General features: G+C 40.3%; 2 protein-coding genes and 1 long non-coding RNA gene across 8 annotated transcripts; 1 reads left to right on the forward strand and 2 right to left on the reverse strand.

Moving 5' to 3' along the window:
* LOC110390207 (granzyme A-like) lies at positions 580–9,051 on the reverse strand. 6 transcript variants are annotated; one of them, XM_021381441.1, is made up of 6 exons: positions 8,970–9,051; positions 7,741–7,988; positions 7,431–7,572; positions 4,298–4,451; positions 2,487–2,762; positions 583–1,907 (listed from the first exon to the last, which is right to left on the reverse strand). In XM_021381441.1, the coding sequence occupies exons 2-6, from the start codon at positions 7,757–7,759 to the stop codon at positions 1,746–1,748; spliced, it is 753 nt and encodes a 250-aa protein (XP_021237116.1). In that variant the 5' UTR covers positions 7,760–7,988; positions 8,970–9,051; the 3' UTR covers positions 583–1,745. The 6 variants fall into 6 exon arrangements, with proteins under 6 accessions (XP_021237121.1, XP_021237120.1, XP_021237116.1 ...); XM_021381442.1 differs by lacking the exon at positions 8,970–9,051 and adding an exon at positions 8,506–8,952; XM_021381446.1 differs by lacking the exons at positions 7,741–7,988; positions 8,970–9,051 and adding an exon at positions 8,506–8,952 and having other exon boundaries at positions 580–1,907.
* LOC110390250 (granzyme A-like) lies at positions 14,411–18,782 on the forward strand. The gene is made up of 5 exons (XM_021381505.1): positions 14,411–14,515; positions 15,232–15,370; positions 16,597–16,735; positions 17,458–17,730; positions 18,187–18,782. Exons 1-5 carry the CDS (start codon positions 14,455–14,457, stop codon positions 18,343–18,345), a joined length of 771 nt encoding a protein of 256 aa, XP_021237180.1. The 5' UTR covers positions 14,411–14,454; the 3' UTR covers positions 18,346–18,782.
* LOC110390251 lies at positions 15,378–17,449 on the reverse strand. The gene is made up of 3 exons (XR_002433655.1): positions 16,756–17,449; positions 16,577–16,630; positions 15,378–16,400 (listed from the first exon to the last, which is right to left on the reverse strand). It is a non-coding gene; the product is annotated as an uncharacterized LOC110390251 (long non-coding RNA).

The raw sequence follows: 18,996 nt of genomic DNA on the forward strand, positions 1-18,996 counted from the left end.
AGAGCCTGGCTACTTATGTCCCATGGCTGTTGGCATGGGCCCCATCATGGGGCAGGCTCCTGGGGCAGTTAGATCTAGTAGTGCCCTGGAGGCCTGGCAGTAATGCCCTTCCACCTGCTACATCACTTATAAAGGAGGAAGTGATGCTCTAAATGAAGTAAAGACACTACAGAGGATTGCATACAAATTGGCTCAACCGAAATTAACTGCTAGATTGTGGCTTGCACACTGCATCACTTCTGTGAATGTATGATGTGACCCTGAGCAGCCTGCTTGGATCAGATGGCCTCCAGAGGTGCCTTCCAACCTCAGCTGTTCTGGGATTACTGCCCACCAGTAACCGAGATACAGCTAGTGTGAGGAAAATCTTTGTCTCTGGGAGATGAAACACCAATATTACTGCAGTGTGGGGTGTGAAGGGTCTCTTGTAAGGAGAGAAAGTAAGACATCCTTGCTGTCATTTAACTTAAAAAGGTAAGAGACTAATTTCTATTTGCAGCATCCTTTGAGACCTCCCAGGTGAGAGTTGCACTGTTACAGTGCTCCGTCACCCTCACTGTGAAGTTCTTATGCATGTTTGTGCAGGACTTCCTATGTTTCCATTTGTGGCCATTTCCCCTTGTCCATGCCCTTCAGTGAGAATAGGATGAAGCCTCCATAAACCATATAGGCAAGTTTCATTACACCAGGACAGATCACCAACACAGATTTGAAAGGTCTCTTTGTTCCTTTATCTACATACTACTCACGAGGTATCTTTCCTTGGCTCAGCTCCGTGATGCAGCTGCTGATCAATAACCAAGGCCAGTACACTGATGTGCTGGAGTTATTCATATGGCTGAAAGACCCCAAAATTCACAGTATACAATACATATTAATACGATAACAAAAGAACTGCAAAAGCCCTGTAGATTGCCACTTCCAAATGACTGGTAAGAAAGAAACTCAAGAACGTTCAGAAGACAATGGGAATAGCAAGCTAACCACAAGCTTATTCAGAAACACAGAAGGTACATCTGCTGTTAGAAGTCTGTTGAAATCCACCACAAAATCCCTGTTTGTTTAGATGTTAGACAGACATGGCATTAAGGAAGTATAATTATAGCCATTATAATGAACAGTTACACATTTTTCAACAGGCTATTCAGTGAAAGAGCGATACCATGAACCAAGGTGTGAGAAAAGATGGTACTGTTGATTTAATCATGGAAAAAAAACAGGAAAATAACATAGAAAAAACAGACTCTTTTTTTCATCCTATCTATGGAAGACTAATTGAAAAAAATGTTTGTTGGCTTAATATTTTTATTCTGAAAATTAACATAGTTAAAGAAATATTTAGTAACAGTTAAGGTATTTGGTTTTGAAAAATGTAAAAATGAAATACTTGAACATTTAAAGCTTTTTTTCTAATTTTTCTCATTCAGCAGACATCTCATTCACTGTCAGTCTAAAACTGGATTTTTCTGTGAAAACACATTCAAAAATGCTGCCTCATCACAACCACAATGAGAAAGGTGACTAGTGCTTTCCAGTCACACTAGAAATCAGGATGAAATCCAATACAAATCACATTCCCTAAGAAGCAGTTTGCTACTAAAGATGAGTAAATATTATCTGTACAAAAGGAAATATTTTTAACTTTTTAATTCAAAAAGCTGTGGTATTATTTGTAAAGTTGGCACTCCAAGGAGCACCTAGTTCTGAAGCACGGTGCAGCATTTATTAAGGCTCTCTTGCCTGTCTCATGCCTCTCCGTTACGAGAAACAGTTTTTTTAATCCAGTTAATATATTTTTCAGTCAGTCGTGTATAAACTCCAGGCCTGTCTCCTATTCCACATTTTTCTCCGAAAGAAACAATCCCACTGAATTTTCTGCCACAGATGAGCGGCCCACCTGAGTCTCCCTAAAACAAAACCGAAAGAGTTATCAGTGTGGTTGTCTCTCTGCAGAAAAACACACAGCACCATGTGAAGCACATAAGCATGTTTGGGAGTGTTGTTTCTGACCTGTGCTAACCTATGAAAAGCATCAGCTGGCATACGTCTCTTTGTGGGAGCTGGGTGAGGGATGCTTGTAAATCCTGAGGGAGCCTTGGACGTAAGTGTGATAGGCCAGCACAGTGCTATCATAGTTCTGTTTCAGAAAGTGTTGGGTTATTTTTTAATTGCTAATATCAATTCAGTCACACTTCTGTAGCAACCAGCCCTTCTGAATTAGGCATAGAAAACATCAAAAGTAAAATACAAACAAAACTTCTGAATGTACAGTTAATTTTGTATTATTCAGATATGGAAGCCTGGAAAGGATAATTCAGACTCTGGAAGTTCTTCTTTCTCTCCCTTAGTTACAAACGAAACCTAAGGAGAGCAGCTTAGCTGAAGACATATGCCTGAAGTGAGTTGAGGTGATTCCCCAACACTATTGTTTGTAGTGAGAACTGTAGTTAAAAGCACATCCCCTTGTCTTTTTAACTGCTTCTTACCTGGCAAGCATCTCTCTTTGAAAACCTCATTTTCCCTCCAGCACACAACATGTTCCTGGTTATATTCACGGGCTTTTGTTTTTTATTGTATTTTCTCTCACAGACTTTTCTATCAACAATTTCAACAGTTGCCTCCCGAAGACATTTTGACAGCTTTCCTGAAGATGTTCTTCCCCAGCCAGTCACGCTGCACTTTGTGCCAGGCTTGATATCTTCACCAGTGTCAGGAAGGGGGAAAAGCTGCACATACTTATTCAGATTTGCCATACGATCCAGCTGGAAAAAAAATAAAAATCTTTCTCATGCAGAAAGGATGGGAAGTCTAATCTTCAACTGGCTATATAGCCTCTTTTTACCACTACTTTCTTTTCTAAAAAAACACTTTTCAGTATTTAGGAACTGATTCTGAACTTAATCACACTTCTTAAATCCAGAAGTACTTTCCTAATGGTTGTATATTTAATCTGAGAGTGTAAGGGCTTAAATCATCCAAACTACGTGCATTTTGTTGGCCTATATCTGATGGATTCATCCTTCAGCAGAGGTCAGTTTTAGCCTGTAAATGAAAATGTAGCAAAACAATAACACATGTACTCAGTGCATTTATTAAAGACTTGCTGTTACTGAACTGGGCTTACTTTCTATTTTTCACATGATCACTGCACCAGAAATTAATTTCACAGATGCTTACATGTTTTGCTTAATGGTTGTCAGTTATGTGATTCTGGCTTTATACTTTTTTTAAAAGGTACTGTAATGAACTATGTGTTTAACTAAAAAATCCCTATGGATTATTAACTCCATTGCTGTTGGGGATTTCTGAGGATAGAAGGTTTATCCCAAATCACTAAGCACTCCACCGGAGCAGAACTGTAGTGATGCGAGGTGAGCCCTGCTTCTAACATTGTTCCTGTTGCTGTCTCACAGTCAGACAATGGGTTTTAAGGTATCTTTGTCATTCTGGAACAGAGTTGTAATCTTCAGCTCTAGAAATAATACTTCCTAGTTATCCATTTCAGTATAGTGTCCATTCTCATCAAATAACCTGATGTTCCTGATAAATAGAAACATAATATTAAAGCACAACTTGTATAAAAATCCATCCGTGATTTCTTAGGCATTGTACAAAAAGCCATGAAGTTTCTAAAGATATAGAGAAAATGATGTTCAACTCTCATCTTTCTTGAGGGCTTTGGATTGGCACTGAAACTGCTGTACAGGGAGTCAGTCCTCCAGAGCCAGTTCTCCAGACCATCTGCAGATTTTCTGCACAGATGCATGCCTCCCCCTGTTCAAAACACCCATGCCCACCCCATGTGACCAGGCTGAGCCAGGAGCTGGTATGCAGGAAATTTGTACATCTCTGCCTCATAGGGGCATCCAGGATGATGACCACACTCAAGGATATCTTTCCATTCCACAGTATCCCAAGCCTTCTTCATTGTGTGACCAGTCTGTGTTCCTAGAGCTGAACTATTCCAGGTTTTTATTACCCATAATTCTGCTTCATGTGGTCACCCTAAATAATTAAGAATAGGCTTCATGACCATTTTTTAACCTGTTTTGGGCTTTCAGAAGTGTTGTAGCAGTGAGTGGTTAAATGTAGTTTTACAACAGACTGGGCTTAAAATGTCATCCCTGCTCAATGTGCCAGAGATCTTGTAACTTTATCTAGATCTGTACAACCAAAAGCAGAGTTTTCAGTGATGCTGTTAAGCTACCAAAACAATGTACATTTCAATATCATAGTGTAGCCAAAACAGCCATTAACAATATTTCTTTTGTAATAACACAGTTGTGATTAACAATACCTTGAGGAGCATTATATCATTTTCCTTTGAAGATCTGTTATACTGGGGATGAGAAAAGAAGCGCATAATCTTAAATCTCTGTTGTTCTTTTTCAGCTTTGGATGCCTGATGGGCTCCAAGAACCACCCTAGTATCCGATTCTTCCAACCTGTAACTTAAGAAAGTGCAGGAACAGGTCATTGCTAGAAGGTCATTGCTAGGTCATTGCTAGCAACATCTCTCAAGATAAGCAGAAATTGTGTAACCCAAAATTAACAATTTCATTTTACAACTTGATTAAAAATAGAAAGGATATAGTTCATTATGACATTTTAACATGAGCTTGTGTTTTCCTCTACAAAGTAACATTTCTTTACTGTAAATGTTATTTGGTAAAATAACTGTATGATAACTGACTTTCAGAAAATTCCACAGTTTGAAGTTAATGTTACCAAAAAGCCTACTGCCTTTTTAGGGAGCATCACTTGCACAAGGATTGGCGACACTGATGCCTTTCAAATACCTTTTCATGGATATCTGTGGATATATGATCTAATCCTGCAAAGGACAGAAAAATGTCTGGCTGATAGCATGCAGATTGTCTTAATGACATCAGTGAGATGTCAATATACACATCAATACTCAGTACCCATGCTGAACATTATGCACAGAGATGAGTGTCCTTATAAAGTGAACTTTGTTAATATCAACAATAAAGTTGTCCTTAACTTCACTAAATACAGGATTCAGTCCATCAACTAAGAGTGAATGTCGCCTAGCTCAAGACACCCCTGCAGTGAATATTATAGATTGCCAAAACCCAGAGAGACCTTCATGTCCATTAAAAAATGGACATTTTGCTAATAGACAGCAAAAGTTAAGCAGCTCATAAATCTCCTCTCCCCCAAGCTCTCTGAATATCATAAGAAACATTTATTCAAATATGTCTTTCTTGTTTTTGCCCTTCTCAACTTAATGCAACCCAGTAAGAAGACACTGTCAGAAGACATACTGCTGGTTTCCTGTGCTTCATCTTCAGAATACAAACTCACAAGACACAGGAAAAATAATCTGAGATAGAATTAAGACTTTGTCAATACAAAAAGAGCTATTTTCTTCATTCCAGTTGTATGCCTCATTGCAAGATACAATTTATTTATTTCTATGTGAATTTTTGCTTGTGGAAATAGATGCACAGACCATGCTGGAACCTGAAAAAAAATTATTTTTTATCTATAAAGCAGGCTTACACAGTGGAAATTATACCAGAGCCTCAAAACTCCCTTAATGGCACTCTTTCAAGTACATCCCGCCGAAGTGTAACTTGTTGCAGTGGTGGAAGTACCGCAAGACTTGCAGAAAGACCACGCAATCTTCAGCAGTATATATAGACAAATCACAGACAAATCATAGAATGGCTTGTGCTGGAAGAAACGTCAAAGATCATCTAGTCCCAACCCCTTGTCATGGGCAGGGTTGCCAACCATTAGATCAAGCACCGGCTTAGGCTGCCCAGGGCCCCATCCAACCCAGCCTTGAACACCTCCAGGGATGGGACACCCATAGCTTCTCTAGGCAGCCTGTGCCAGTGCCTCACCGCCCTCTTTGCAAAAAACTTCCTCCTGATACCTAATCTAAATCTCCCCTCCTTTAGTTTTAAACCATTCCCCCTTATCCTATCGCTATCTACTCATGTAAAAAGTTGATTTCCCTCCTGTTTATAATCTCCCTTTAAATACTGAAAGGCCTCCATGAGATCCTTCCGCACTCAGGAAAAAAAATAAAAGTAAAAATAGCCAGTGTTACCTCACCTAGGTATTTTGCAGGCTGCAAATAAACTGTTGCTGTACTCATTCTATTTTGTCTAAGACAAAAATGGTTTCAGAAGTAAATAAGTGTATACTAGATTGGAAATCTTACATGTGCTGCTACTGCATCTCCTAGAACAGTCTAGAGATGTGAATGGGTGATTTTTCTGTGGGCACTATTGTACAGTTCTGGAAGAGACCAAACAGATGCTGTTTCAGTTCCACACAGTTACACAGATTCAAAGTTGGTTCAAAATAATGTTTTTGTTAGAAAACCAAACCAGTGATTAGATCCACCCAGTCAGCAGACCGGAGACAACCAGTGCCCTTTCCACTGATTAGCTCCTACATATAAATTTTTACAACTGTAACTGACTGAATATCTTGAACCCTGAAGAGTCAAAGACTCTGACAAAAGAGTATCACTTAGTTCTAAAGATGAAGGTTGGGATTTTGTTTTGAAAATGTTCAAAACAACACATGCTAGGTTTGAATATTCCTATTTTTTTGTTTTTTTAAACAACCAAGCATGACTCAAGTGAAGTACTGTGGAAGTTTACTTTTGAAGAAGGAACCCCTGTCCCCTATTTCAGACTAATGATGGAAGGCTGGCCAAGGAGGTCAGGTTTCCACAGGTTTCTTATGTTTGTCTTGCTTTCTGTTACTTAATATACATAAAAAAAATATCTGGGGAGCAAAACATGATTTAGAGAACATGATTTAGCTGAAACATGAGAATTTTACTTTCTAACATGAACACTAGATGTCCCTCACCCTGAGCCAGCTGTCCAACATCTGTGCAAGCCTCAGGGTATCCACTTAGGGAAGGGGTGGTCTAATCCACATTTGAATCACCAAAAGGATGCGGCTCCTAGTCATAGTTGCTGCTCTGGCATTTTTTGCAAGCATCCGGGTTTTTACAAGCCCAGAAAGGACACTTAAACTGAAAGGGAATAGTATTTCCATCTAATTCAGCTTCAGCTCAGACTGTTCTGAGACCTACTTCCATGCACACAGCTTCGTTTAAAGCACCGTGAGATATGTTCCTTTCTCTAAGACACTGCTGTTTCAAATGCATAGATAATGAGTTCGGTCTTTGAACAGCACAGTCAGTATCCTCCAGCATTGGCAGGATCTGATTAATGCAGATAGTAGTACACTAAGCAGATTAGTAGTTTACAAAACAACTTAAAGCAGAATGAAAATTCCTAGGTACGTTTGGTGAAAGAACTGCAGCTTTTACCAATCCTTAAAAAAATCAGTATCCACATTTCATTACTTACAGGCTTGAATATCATGGCACACCTCAGTGAAGAGCTATGAATGCCACAGTATAAGGTACTTACTTACAATGTGCTGCTGTCAAAACCCACTGCCTTCCCACAAGAACCCCTCCACACACAGTTATATTCATTCTCCGGATGGCAGCCATGAAAGGTCGGGAGTGGGCACGCACGCAGTGTCCTCCAATAATGTCACTGCATCCATCTGAAAGATAACAGAAGAGCAGTTATGTTCCCCACCTGTTAGCCAGAGGAAGCTTGAATTAGGATATTTTTATTCTTAGAGGACTACTTACATCTCAGGGGTAGGATAATAGCAATTACAGAGAGAAGGAGAGCTAACAGGTTGCTGGTCATAGCTGCTGCTACTTACTGATGCAAATTAAGATCATGTTTTTCTATTCAAATGTTTCCTAAAGGGTATGGTGGTTAAGACGTTTGATGAGAAACTCCTCCTCTTGAAGCTGCCCTTTACTTCCTCAGTAGCATTATATTAACTGCAGCTCTGCTCTGCTTCCTTATGTTCTTTCTTCAAATTTTTTTAAAACTTGCCTGTCCACGAGTCCATTCATCAGTTCACATCTCACAGGAACTTCAGCAGACCTGCATACAGGCCTTGCACTAGAAAACAAGTGCTAAGAACATCATATGTGATAAATGCATAATAAAACCTAACTACATCAGAGAATTCAACAACTCTTTACACTCTAAAGAAGCGCAAATGAATGAATGAGATAACAAATAGAAGAGTCACCTGAAAAGACCTCATCGAGAACTGGCAGGAATCTGAAGCTGGTAACATAGGAACACCTACTACCAAATACAAGCTATACATACCATACTGCAGGGTTTTTTTTAGCAATTGTTTTTGAGGGAACAGGGTTCAGATCTACAAACTCCTACAGTGAGGAGTCAAATACAAATAAAATACCTAATCAGCAGTCATCAAATAAAAGATAAGAAGACAGTAGAGAGAGTTTTCTACTGCTCATCCCTGTGTCTGTACCATGCTTTGCATGGCTTGCTGGTAAACCACTACCAGAAACAGCACATCACCACAGGAAGAATGTAAAAAAAAAAAAGTGCTATCATCTTAAGCACTGTTAGAAAGAATCAGAAATGCAGAAATCCACCTAACTTGTCTAGCTCTTACTCCAGAGGGAACAGCACCTCTGCAGACTGTTGAATGAGATTACAGAATTGAGATGTTGTCATGGAGTTATCTCTGGATCTACCTCTGTCTGTGACAGTGGGGCAGCAGGCCCGCAGGCCCACCGGCCCGGAAAAGAAAGAAAGCAAAGAGGAAAAACAAAGGGTGTAAGCAGTTTATGGGCTGGGCCGGACCAGTCCTGTGACCCGCGGAACCATGCCTCAGGGAAAAAAAGGGCAAAGGGGGAAGGGTAGGGGAATAGTAGAAGGGTCTAAAACAAAACAGCGGCAATGATCTGAGGAGGAATGTTAATTTACTAAATATGATATCAGAATTGAAGCCAACAAATCAAACAAAATGAGAGAGACTGTCCAAAACCGAGGCCTTTCTCTGTAAACTGCAGGGGAACCATACGCTTCTCTGCAGCGAACAGAAAGAGAGAGACTCCAGACCTGCCACGCAGCTCCACCAACCTCCCCCCCCGCAAGGCGCAAAGACCCCGGGGGAGTGCAGCTCCTCCCCTCCCCCTCCGAGAACCAAGCACCCAGAAACGGCAGTCCGCAGAACCAGAACATTAACTCTTCAACTGCCGGTGCTTTACATGATGTTATGATGTGGAATACCAACAACAAAAATCACAAAACCATGACAGATGTTGATAGCACAGAAATATATCTTACTATAAAATGTGAAAGCATTACACAATGCAACACCATAAAACACATTTCTTTTTTCAGAAAACTCTTCCCAGGCTCGTTTAAGTGAAAACACATTACTTTCACAATTAATTAGCTTATAAAAGAGCCAGCTGTAGGTAACCCAAAATCACTCACTATCCTTACGATAATCCTGGGATTATTCACACACTGGAGGTTACCTCTGCAAATAATTTCTTTTGCCCACAGGGGCCTTAAGACATGATTACTTACAAGTTTGTATGGCTTTGCCCTGACACTTAAGTGACTAGCAGCAGCACCATATTCTGATCAAGCAGGAGAAGACTTGTATATTTCTGCAACATAATACCTGATGTATTCTGCCATGTACACACAACTTTGTAAAAGTGACATTGATTGAGGACTCCCTAAATTAACTAGTCCTACCATGCTGCTAAATTATTTGGTGATATCGCACAGCAAATAGACAAAAATAAGCCTTTACTTTTGCACACTGCTGAGGCAGAAAAGATGACCGTAGAATCAGAGAGGAAAGTAAAATAGGCATCCTGAGTTGAAAGGGGTGTTCAGGGCAAGAAATAATGTTAGGCTGAATGAAAGTGAAAATGGATAGCACAATGACTATTAAGATCAGTAAGCAATATGTGGCTAAACACAACAAAGCAAATAATGTTAGATTTCCTAGACTATACTAACTACCATTTCCATGATCTGAGATGCCAGCTGCCACAGAGAACACTCAAGCAGTTCAGAAGATCATCCCATTCAAGAAAAGATAAAAAATCCCAACTACTCCCAGCTAGCTTAATCATATCTCACTCTCTTAGTTCAACTCTTTTCCCCATACACAGGACCCAACTAGCCAAGACCCAGTGCCAGAGCAGGAGTGACCACACCAACTAGCTAAAAATAACAGTAGCCCATTCTGCACTCTCTCATAATATATTGCAGAAATTAACATTTTGCAGGGGGGCCAGCAGTACCTGGTGGCTACTTGGTGCAGTGCTTTGTGTTACACAAGAACTGTTCATCTAGAGTTTGGGCACAGAACAGAGACATTTGGTGTTGCCCTCTTCAGGTATGAGTGAAGACCAAGCAAAAAACTCTGCATATATGCCCAGTGGAAGGATGGAGTTGTTTAGAGCAACACTCATGCTGATATTCTCCAGAAATAGAAGAAGGGCAGGAGAAAAATTAGATCCCCTGATTTTCTTTCCACAGAGGAACAATCCCAGAAAAACAAAGGAAGCTCTGTTTCTGAGACTGGCTGGTTTTGAAGCAGAAAGGAAGTAGTCTCCCAATTCCTAGGGATGTGCTTTAACCAGTGGGCCATTATACAAAACAAGGGTTGTCATCTATGCTTCAAGAGCTTAGTGTGGTCCATGTGAGTTGAAATTAGATATTCTTATGGGTGTATCTGATCCATATCCATGTCTGTCACCTCTAAGCATTTGCCAACCTATACCAGGTATGAGAGAAATGATCTTTTACCACATCGTGACCCAAGGAGACTTTCTCCATGCCAGTTCCCACTCCAGAATTTCCCCTGAGCAATTTTTTTAAGACCGTCCCAGCCTATGTTCTATGCCTTTCCCAGCAAGTCTCCAAAAATTTGTCAGAATTTGGCCAAAGATGTGGCCAGTAAAACACACTTGGGTGGGCTGGGTCTGGAGCAGCACAGGGAAAGTCAGAGAAAATGCTGTGCTCCTGGTGGCTCCCTGCTCTGCACCACTCTCCTGCCCTCCCTTCCCTACCATGCCTCCTCAATTTGAGCACCTGGAGGTTCTATAAGCTGTGCAGCTGAGGTCTAAATTGGTGTCCTGAATTGGTACCCTAAAATTGTACTTGATGTTCATCCAAAGCATCACAAAAAGCAGCATGAATGAAAACTGAGAACAGTTACTGGCAAAACTCAAAATGAGATAAGAGTTGGAGAACTGTTTGACACAGTCAGAATAGAACAACCCACTGACCCATGCTTAATGCCCGTGGGAAACTTCCACAGAGGCAAAGGCTAGATAGAGCAGCTGGACTGATTTGTTCTTTAGTTTGTGCTGTGGTTTCTGCTGAGGGAGTCACTATGTCTTGTGGGCAAGGCAGGGGAAAGAACAGAATATTTTTTGGTTACATGTGTCAGACCTCTTGATATCCAATTGCTTATGCAGCAGAGGAGCTAATAAAAAATTTGATGATGCACTCTATGGAGTAGGAGTTTTTGCTCTGAGGTTTCCTCCCTTTATACACAGAACACCAATATAATCTAAACTTTACCATAAACTAACTTATTGCCACAGCCAAAGAAGCTGCCAGTCAACTCATTGCTCACCCTAGAAAAAATTTCAATTTTTCAGTCTCGTTTAATGAGTTAAAACCTGAAGAGTAGTATTTGAGTGTGAAACTAGAAACTGATTATGGGCATGTCAATCTGATCTTTAATAATTAAGCAATCAACCCCAAGAGCAAGAGCTTGTGAAGAAAGCAGTCAGTTGTTATCAAACAGAAGTCCAGATATCATATTCTTAACTCTAACCATCAATGTAAACCAAGTCTCTCAGGATTAGATGGGATTTTTTTTAAGGGATTGTTATGAAAATAACTAAGAAGGTACAGAAAAGTATCTTTAGAAATACGTAAGAGTTTGCTTATAGATTGAAAAAGATATGAACAGAATACAGAAGAGTTGTTTTCAGACAGTAGGCATAGAGTAGCCTGAAAATATCTAGGAATATTTGGTATTCTGCGTTTCCCAACTAGTTTTTTCTTGAAAATAGATCAAGTAAACATAAGATGATACTTATCAAGCCTCTTTTTTTTCTAGACATCACACCTCATATAGGAATGTCTAAGGATGAATCGTTGTAGGAGTTTAAGCAGATCTGACTTGTAGAAGGTATGGTAAGACTTCCTATTAAAATGTCGTAAGGTCAGCCCTTGACATTTATTTACAAGCGATAAATGAAAGAATGCTGCCTATGTCACCTTGTGATGTTGCGTGCTTGTCAGCATTGAAAAAAAGGATGTTAACAGTGCTGGTAGTTACTGGAGATATACGTGCAGGTAGTGAAGAGAAAACTGAAAGGAAACTAGAAGATTGGTATGGTTTGGAGTGTATGGATCTATTGCATGTCACACAGGTATAGAATCATAGAATCATAGAATGGCTTGAGCTGAAAGGGACAAGGATCATCATGCTTCAGCCCCCCTGCCACAGGCAGGGCTGCCAACCTCCGCATCAAATACTAGACCAGGTTGCCCAGGGCCCCATCCAACCTGCCTTTGAAGACCTCCAGGGACGGGATATCTACAGCCTCTCTGGGGAACTTGTTCCAGCACCTCACCACTCTCATAGTGAAGAACTTCCCCCTGATATTCAACCTAAATCTTCCCTCCTTCAACTCAAAACCATTTCCCCTGGTCTTGGCATTATCAACCCTTGTAAAGAGTTGACTCTCCTCCTATTTGTAGGCTCCCTTTGGGTACTGGAAAGCTGCAGATAGGTCACCCTACAGCCTTCTCTTCTCCAGGCTGAACAAGCCCAGCTCTCTCAGCCTGTCTTTGTAGGGGAGGTGCTCCAGCCCCCAATCATCTTGGTGGCCTTCCTCTGGACTCTGACCAACAGCTCCCTGTCTTTTTTGTGCTGGGGGCCCCAGACCTGGATGCAGCACTCCAGATGGGGCCTCACGAGTGCAGAGTAGAGAGGGACAATCACCTCACTCTCCCTGCTGGCCACCCCAATATGTATGTAATCATGTCTCCAGTGGGCTACAGCAATCTCAAAGAGCTCTGCCATCTCTTAAAAAAAGCTCACTTCTAACCTTCTTCAGAGAAATCACCAACAGCTACCCTCTGCCCAGATGGGAGGACAATAGTAAATATGAGTCAGCTGTTTGTTCAAGGTCATATATGGGTAAAAAACACATCAGGCTGAGCCAACTGAGCTCAAAGATGTGATACTGCTAGCATGCAAAAGCTTACTGCAGACTGACTGCAGTGGGGCTAAAGTCATCAAGAAACGTACCAGGCTGTGTGACAGTGGCTCTTTGATTAATACAGTCAGTTAACTGAGTATCTGAAATTCCAATTTAATATTGATGGAAGCAAGATATTGTTACATCTGGGTATATATTTGGAAAGGAAGGATAGGAGGCGCTGTACCCTTTCAAGATTCCCAATAACATTTAGTTTTCAGAACTCAGTTTAAGTGCCTGAAACTAGGCATTCCATGACATTTGAGACACCGCGTTTCCTAGTCACCTGCACAGGGCTGGGAGATATGATATAGAGTCTACAGGAGAAACATGGCCTTATGCACCAGCAGCTAAAGGTCAGTTAGACCTAAGACAGCTTAAAACACTTTAAATGGCATTAAACACTTAGCTCTAGACCACTAAACCACATTGCACAGAAGCTCATCCAGTGCAAAGGTAATAAGAAAAGATCAGATGCTGAAATGAGCAAATATCAGATTCCTTGGCCACGAGGCATTCCTGAATAGTACATATGACTCTCTAACAGGAAATAGACTGGGATTTCTCTCTCCTCATTTCAAAGGTTGGAATCAGCTCCACATGAAGACATGTGAAGTTGTCTCACTCAGATGCCTACCTGTGAGACAGGCACATTTACTCCTATTTCAGCCTGTGGAGATCCAACTAATGTAGTTAGCAGAGCATCCAGAGTAGTTCAGCTCAAGTAAACAGACCCCTAGCAACTGATCAGCTGAATATCTCTGTAGGATCCCTTGAATATATTGACCAGGTAGACTTCAGCAATTAGCATTTAAGAGTAAACTGCAGAGCTAAGGCATGTGAGCTGGGGCAGGATGGTATGGTCTCCCATGGGTCATCAGACACCTGTGAGGTCTTCATCCTCCAGGTACTCATGGTTAGGCAGATTACCCTGAAGTGTCTAGAATGGAACTGAAGATCTTCAAGTGGGCAACAGAATCAAACGCAAATTTATGTAAGATGAGTTCCACTGTGTAAGCAGACATGTAGTGGCTTGCAGGGTTTCAGTCCAGCACTGATACTAGCTTCTGCTAATTCTACGGCAAGAACATGAAGGGGGAGATATTGTCTTCACACCACAACAGATGATGACATTTCTCATTCACACTTCTGCTGTGAGCTATATTCAGGAAGGTCTTACTTTTTTCACAGTTACAGATGTCAAATGTCCTTAAGAGGAAAAATAAAACCCACATCCTCTTTGTTTAGATATATATCACAGAGTGAACAGGAGTAGACACCAGGCAGAAACCATGGGTGTTTTTTGCACTTTGTCCACCTCTGCTGCCATCATTCTCCTGGTAATTCCTGGAGGTAAGTGCACAATTTGATCCTTTTGAAGGTAAGCACTGACACACAGAGTTCCATTTAAGCAGAATGTATTAGCATAAAGAAAGTGGCTGCATTTACTATTAGAGTTATTATTAGTGTATCTTTTTCTCTCTCTGTATGTCTTTGATCTTTCATACAAACAAAAACATTTCCGAATGGATAGTAGTAATTAAAACTGCACAGAGGACAACCTGTTTGGAAGAGTTCAGAGAAATTAATATAATCATTTTTGACCATTCTCTCCACAGGCATACACGTATATGATTCTCTTGATTTTCTATTTTCCTGGAAAGCATATTCATGTAATGTGGCTTACCCTGTATATTGCAGGCGCCAAGGGTTCACACAAGACAGACATTTCACAGCATTCATCTAGTGGAAAGTCTGGGTTTCTTACAATGAAAGCTGAGAAATTAACCATAGTGGAGAACTTTAGGAAAAGAAACCAGTGCAAGATCAATAACATTTAAGTGGTTTTTTTTCTCAGTATTCAAGCCTCTAACCTTATTTTGATGCCACTGAAACACATAGAAGTAGTACAGCTGAGCACTTTTTAAAGTCTGTTCTGAAGACCTGCATAGCAACGTGTACATACTTGTATGTCTGCATACTTCATAATTATGTTAAATGTAGTTTTCTAAAAGACCACAGTACTTTGCAGCCTAGCTGTGTGTATTGTGGATTACTTTCATTTTTAGATTTGTGTGTGGATATCATCGGAGGACATGAAGTAGCACCACACTCAAGACCATTTATGGCTGCGCTCAAAGGAAAAAGTTTTTGTGGAGGAGCTTTGATCAAGCCAGGCTGGGTGTTAACAGCTGCTCACTGCAATCTGTAAGTTGACACTGATTTCGAGATTAGTGTTTCTCTACAAGAAGAAAATTTCATGTCCCTGGTAGTCTAGTGCATTTAGTGTTATCATGATCGTGTTTTAAAACCTACATTGACAACCATGTTTTGGTGAGTAAAAAATAATACAAGAAGGTATACTGTCTTCAGTGTTTCTGAAGAGGTGTTTTACAAGTCACTAGCTGAGGGAAAACATAGAATAGCAATGCTGAAATTGCGAATTTGGAGAAAAGATCTATGCCTGTTTTCTCAAACAGTACACTTGGACAGAGGAATAAATAGTTGTTCAGAAAACAGAAATAAGTTCTTGTCATTTTACTCTGTAAAAGACATATAGTTCATCACAGGAAGAGATAGCACATAATTATAAAGGAGCAAAAAATCCTCCAGATGATAGGAGACATTTAGAGACCCCTGTTTTACTAGGTATGTTAGCTTCTTCCTGTCTGACTCCAGACATGGATGCCTGTTTGGCCTTGCACAGTTCCCCTGCCAGGCAAGATGTGAGGCTTAAATCTCACATCCCACCCACTGCCTTTGCTGGGAGGACTGGAGCTGCTGCTGAGCCAGACCTCACACAGGCTCTGTCAACAGCCTGCCCAGGGCCAGTGAATCACTGGACTGTGTACATCAGAGGATTGTAACCATTTCTCCTGCCACCAGCCAAACAGAGGGATAACTGGACTCTACTACAAAGAAAGCAAAAGGTCCAAAAGCTGTAGAATGAACATATAGTGAACAATGATCCTGAATGAGATCTCATATAAGAAAAAATACATTAAATAATTAATTTATTATTGCTTAGGCTGCACTCAGGCAGCTCTTATAGCTGAAGAAACAGCAGCAATCACTTCCTCGGGGTTTTGAGTGCTGTAGTAAGAGGCAACTGAGGACCAGCCTGCACAGCTACTCAGACAATCTTCACCACCCAGCTGTGGCAGACATCCAGCTCCCAAGGGAAACAGCGGGGGCAGCTTCCAAGTCAAGGAATCAAACCGTGTCTGTTGCTGGGAGGCTGAAAGTAGAATAGCATCAATTGTGATTCACTGAGACAGTTTTCTTAACTACTTGTGAAAACAGGATAATCTTCTACATTTTTCTAAGTTACTGTTGCTTTTCCTAAAAAAAAATAGACTTCCAGCACCACCATAGCAAGAAATTACAGAGTTACAGCAGGTGAATCCCACTAACCATTTTATCTTTTTTCTCAGGACAGGGGGCAGCGTTACTCTTGGAGCTCATTCACTGAAAAAAAGAGAAAAAACACAACAGGTTATTAAGATTGCAAAAGAAATTCGCTACCCATGCTACTCTCCCGAAGGAAAGGAACATGACATTATGCTGCTGCAGGTATAGATTTATTTACACACCATTTAATGAATACACATCTCCTGTGATGCACTAGTTTCCTCTTTCTTGTGAGGAAGAGAGATGAGCCAAGGGAGTTTCTGAGAACATTGTTTCTTGGGTGATGTAGACTGGTCTTCAAATCCAGCTGACTGAGGAACTGGGGATGCACTGGGGACCAAGGCACTCAACAATTCCTGTAATATATGCCAATACTAGAAAACTCTACAGCTTAGCCAAGCTTTCCTGGCTTTTCAATGAAATAATAAATATTCACATAAAGCAGCATATTTCAGATGTAAAAATTACTGGGTTAAGAAAACATAGTATTCTAACTGAAAGATAGTTCCATTAAGAATTTATAACTTCTCCGACTCGTATTTTTGCCAGCTTCTATTGGTGTTATTTTGTCCTAGAAAAAGAGGCTTAGATTCCCTATTCATAGATACCTCCCAATGGTTGTGGGTGCCACAGAAGAGTACTAGGGTCTTTTTGGAGTAAATATTTCAGCAGTTCAATGGATTTTCATGAGACAATGAATACTCATTTCCCTCATTCCTACATTACCACACTGATTACATAAATTCCATCACAAACAACTGTGATATATCAAAAAAGGTTTGCAGTAATCCCTCATTACCACAGTGGAAAAGACCCAGTGATTAACATGCAGAAATCTCTGTCAGACTCTCTGCCATAAAAATTACTTTCCATATTTTCCACAGCTTAAGAAAAAAGCAAAACTTGGTAATGCTGTGAAAGTCATTCGCCTGCCTACCTCTGGTGATGATCCTGAACCAGAAACAACTTGTAGAGTAGCAGGATGGGGACAAACTACGAGTAATAACAAAAAAAAATCTGATACCCTGAGAGAAGTTAGCGTCACCATTATCAGCAGAGAAACCTGCAACGATGAGGACCATTATGGTAACAAGTATCGTATAACAGATAACATGATATGTGCAGGATCTGAGAGAGGAGGAAAGGACTCATGTCAGGTAAGTATATTTACTGGCACTATCCACAAAGATTATATTAAAAATAAAACATAAAGTACTAGCTTTTACAAACATGGTATCTTCCTATCTACAGTTCAAGAAGGAGTAATACCACTACTGAGTGAATTTACCAGGATTTCTTCTTCTAATCCTTAAAATTAAAAAAAAAAAAGAAAAAGGATTTTTACTTCAAAAATACCAGATGTATCTTAGCACTGACCTAGATTCACTTCACATAACTCACAAGCAAAAGGTCACACTGAAGTCTTTTTTTATTATTACTTTTTGTTAACAATAACTTATCTTCTGGAGGAGGGGGTGGTGAGAAGGAAGAGGGAAAAAAATGGCATTGTCTATATATTTATTTCTACCATGCAACTGAAGCAAGTTTTATGTAAGGGATAGATTTTGTAGCTTTCGTAAATCTGAATGACAATTTTTGTCCTTTTCTTCCAGGGGGATTCAGGTGGACCTTTAATATGCAATAATGTGATGAGAGGCATCACTGCCTTTGGGAAGTCACCATGTGGTAATCCTGATGGTCCTGGTGTCTACACTCGAATCACAAATCAATACCTTCAGTGGATAAGGAATACCATAGGCGGAGACTTATAGACCGGGTTTTGACCAAACTATTTCCTATTTTGTGATTGTGCAACAAAACCTAGCTTTGAAGTATGCTTTTGAAAACAGGTTCATGGTACTCCCATGATATTCCCATGAAGTTATTCCCACACTTATTTTTAGTATCTTGAAGTCCTCATAGATGACATTGCATGTGCCCATTTTCAGGACAGACATGATTTTAACAGAGCCAGAACACAGCACTCTCCTAGAACAGCTTTTGTAGTTCACAGAGCTATGGAGTCCATTTGTGACTCAGGCTTTCAGCTTCCTTGTGTTGCGCATTCAGACCGAGCTTTACATGGATGAGTATTTCTCACCAAGTGTCAAATCAAAGCAAAGCATAATTCCTAACTTTCATTTATTTGAAACCTCTGCATGTCAACTCTTCATGTAATCTGCATTAAATAAAAGAAATGGCAATAAAACCTACTGCTCAAAGTTGTCAGTTTATGTGGTACACCATGTCTGTTGCAGTATAGATATTCCATGTCAATAATGTTTGGGATGTGCAAGATGTTCAAAGAATGCACCAAGATCAGCAACATTATATTACAGAAAAAGAGAAAGAGAATGACAAAAAGGGAAGGGAACTGATAGAAAAACTGCTGAAAAGCCGAGAAGTGACAGAAAGTGTCTCAG

The sequence above is a fragment of the Numida meleagris genome, chromosome Z (assembly GCF_002078875.1).
Source record: "Numida meleagris isolate 19003 breed g44 Domestic line chromosome Z, NumMel1.0, whole genome shotgun sequence".
Taxonomy (NCBI): domain Eukaryota; kingdom Metazoa; phylum Chordata; class Aves; order Galliformes; family Numididae; genus Numida; species Numida meleagris.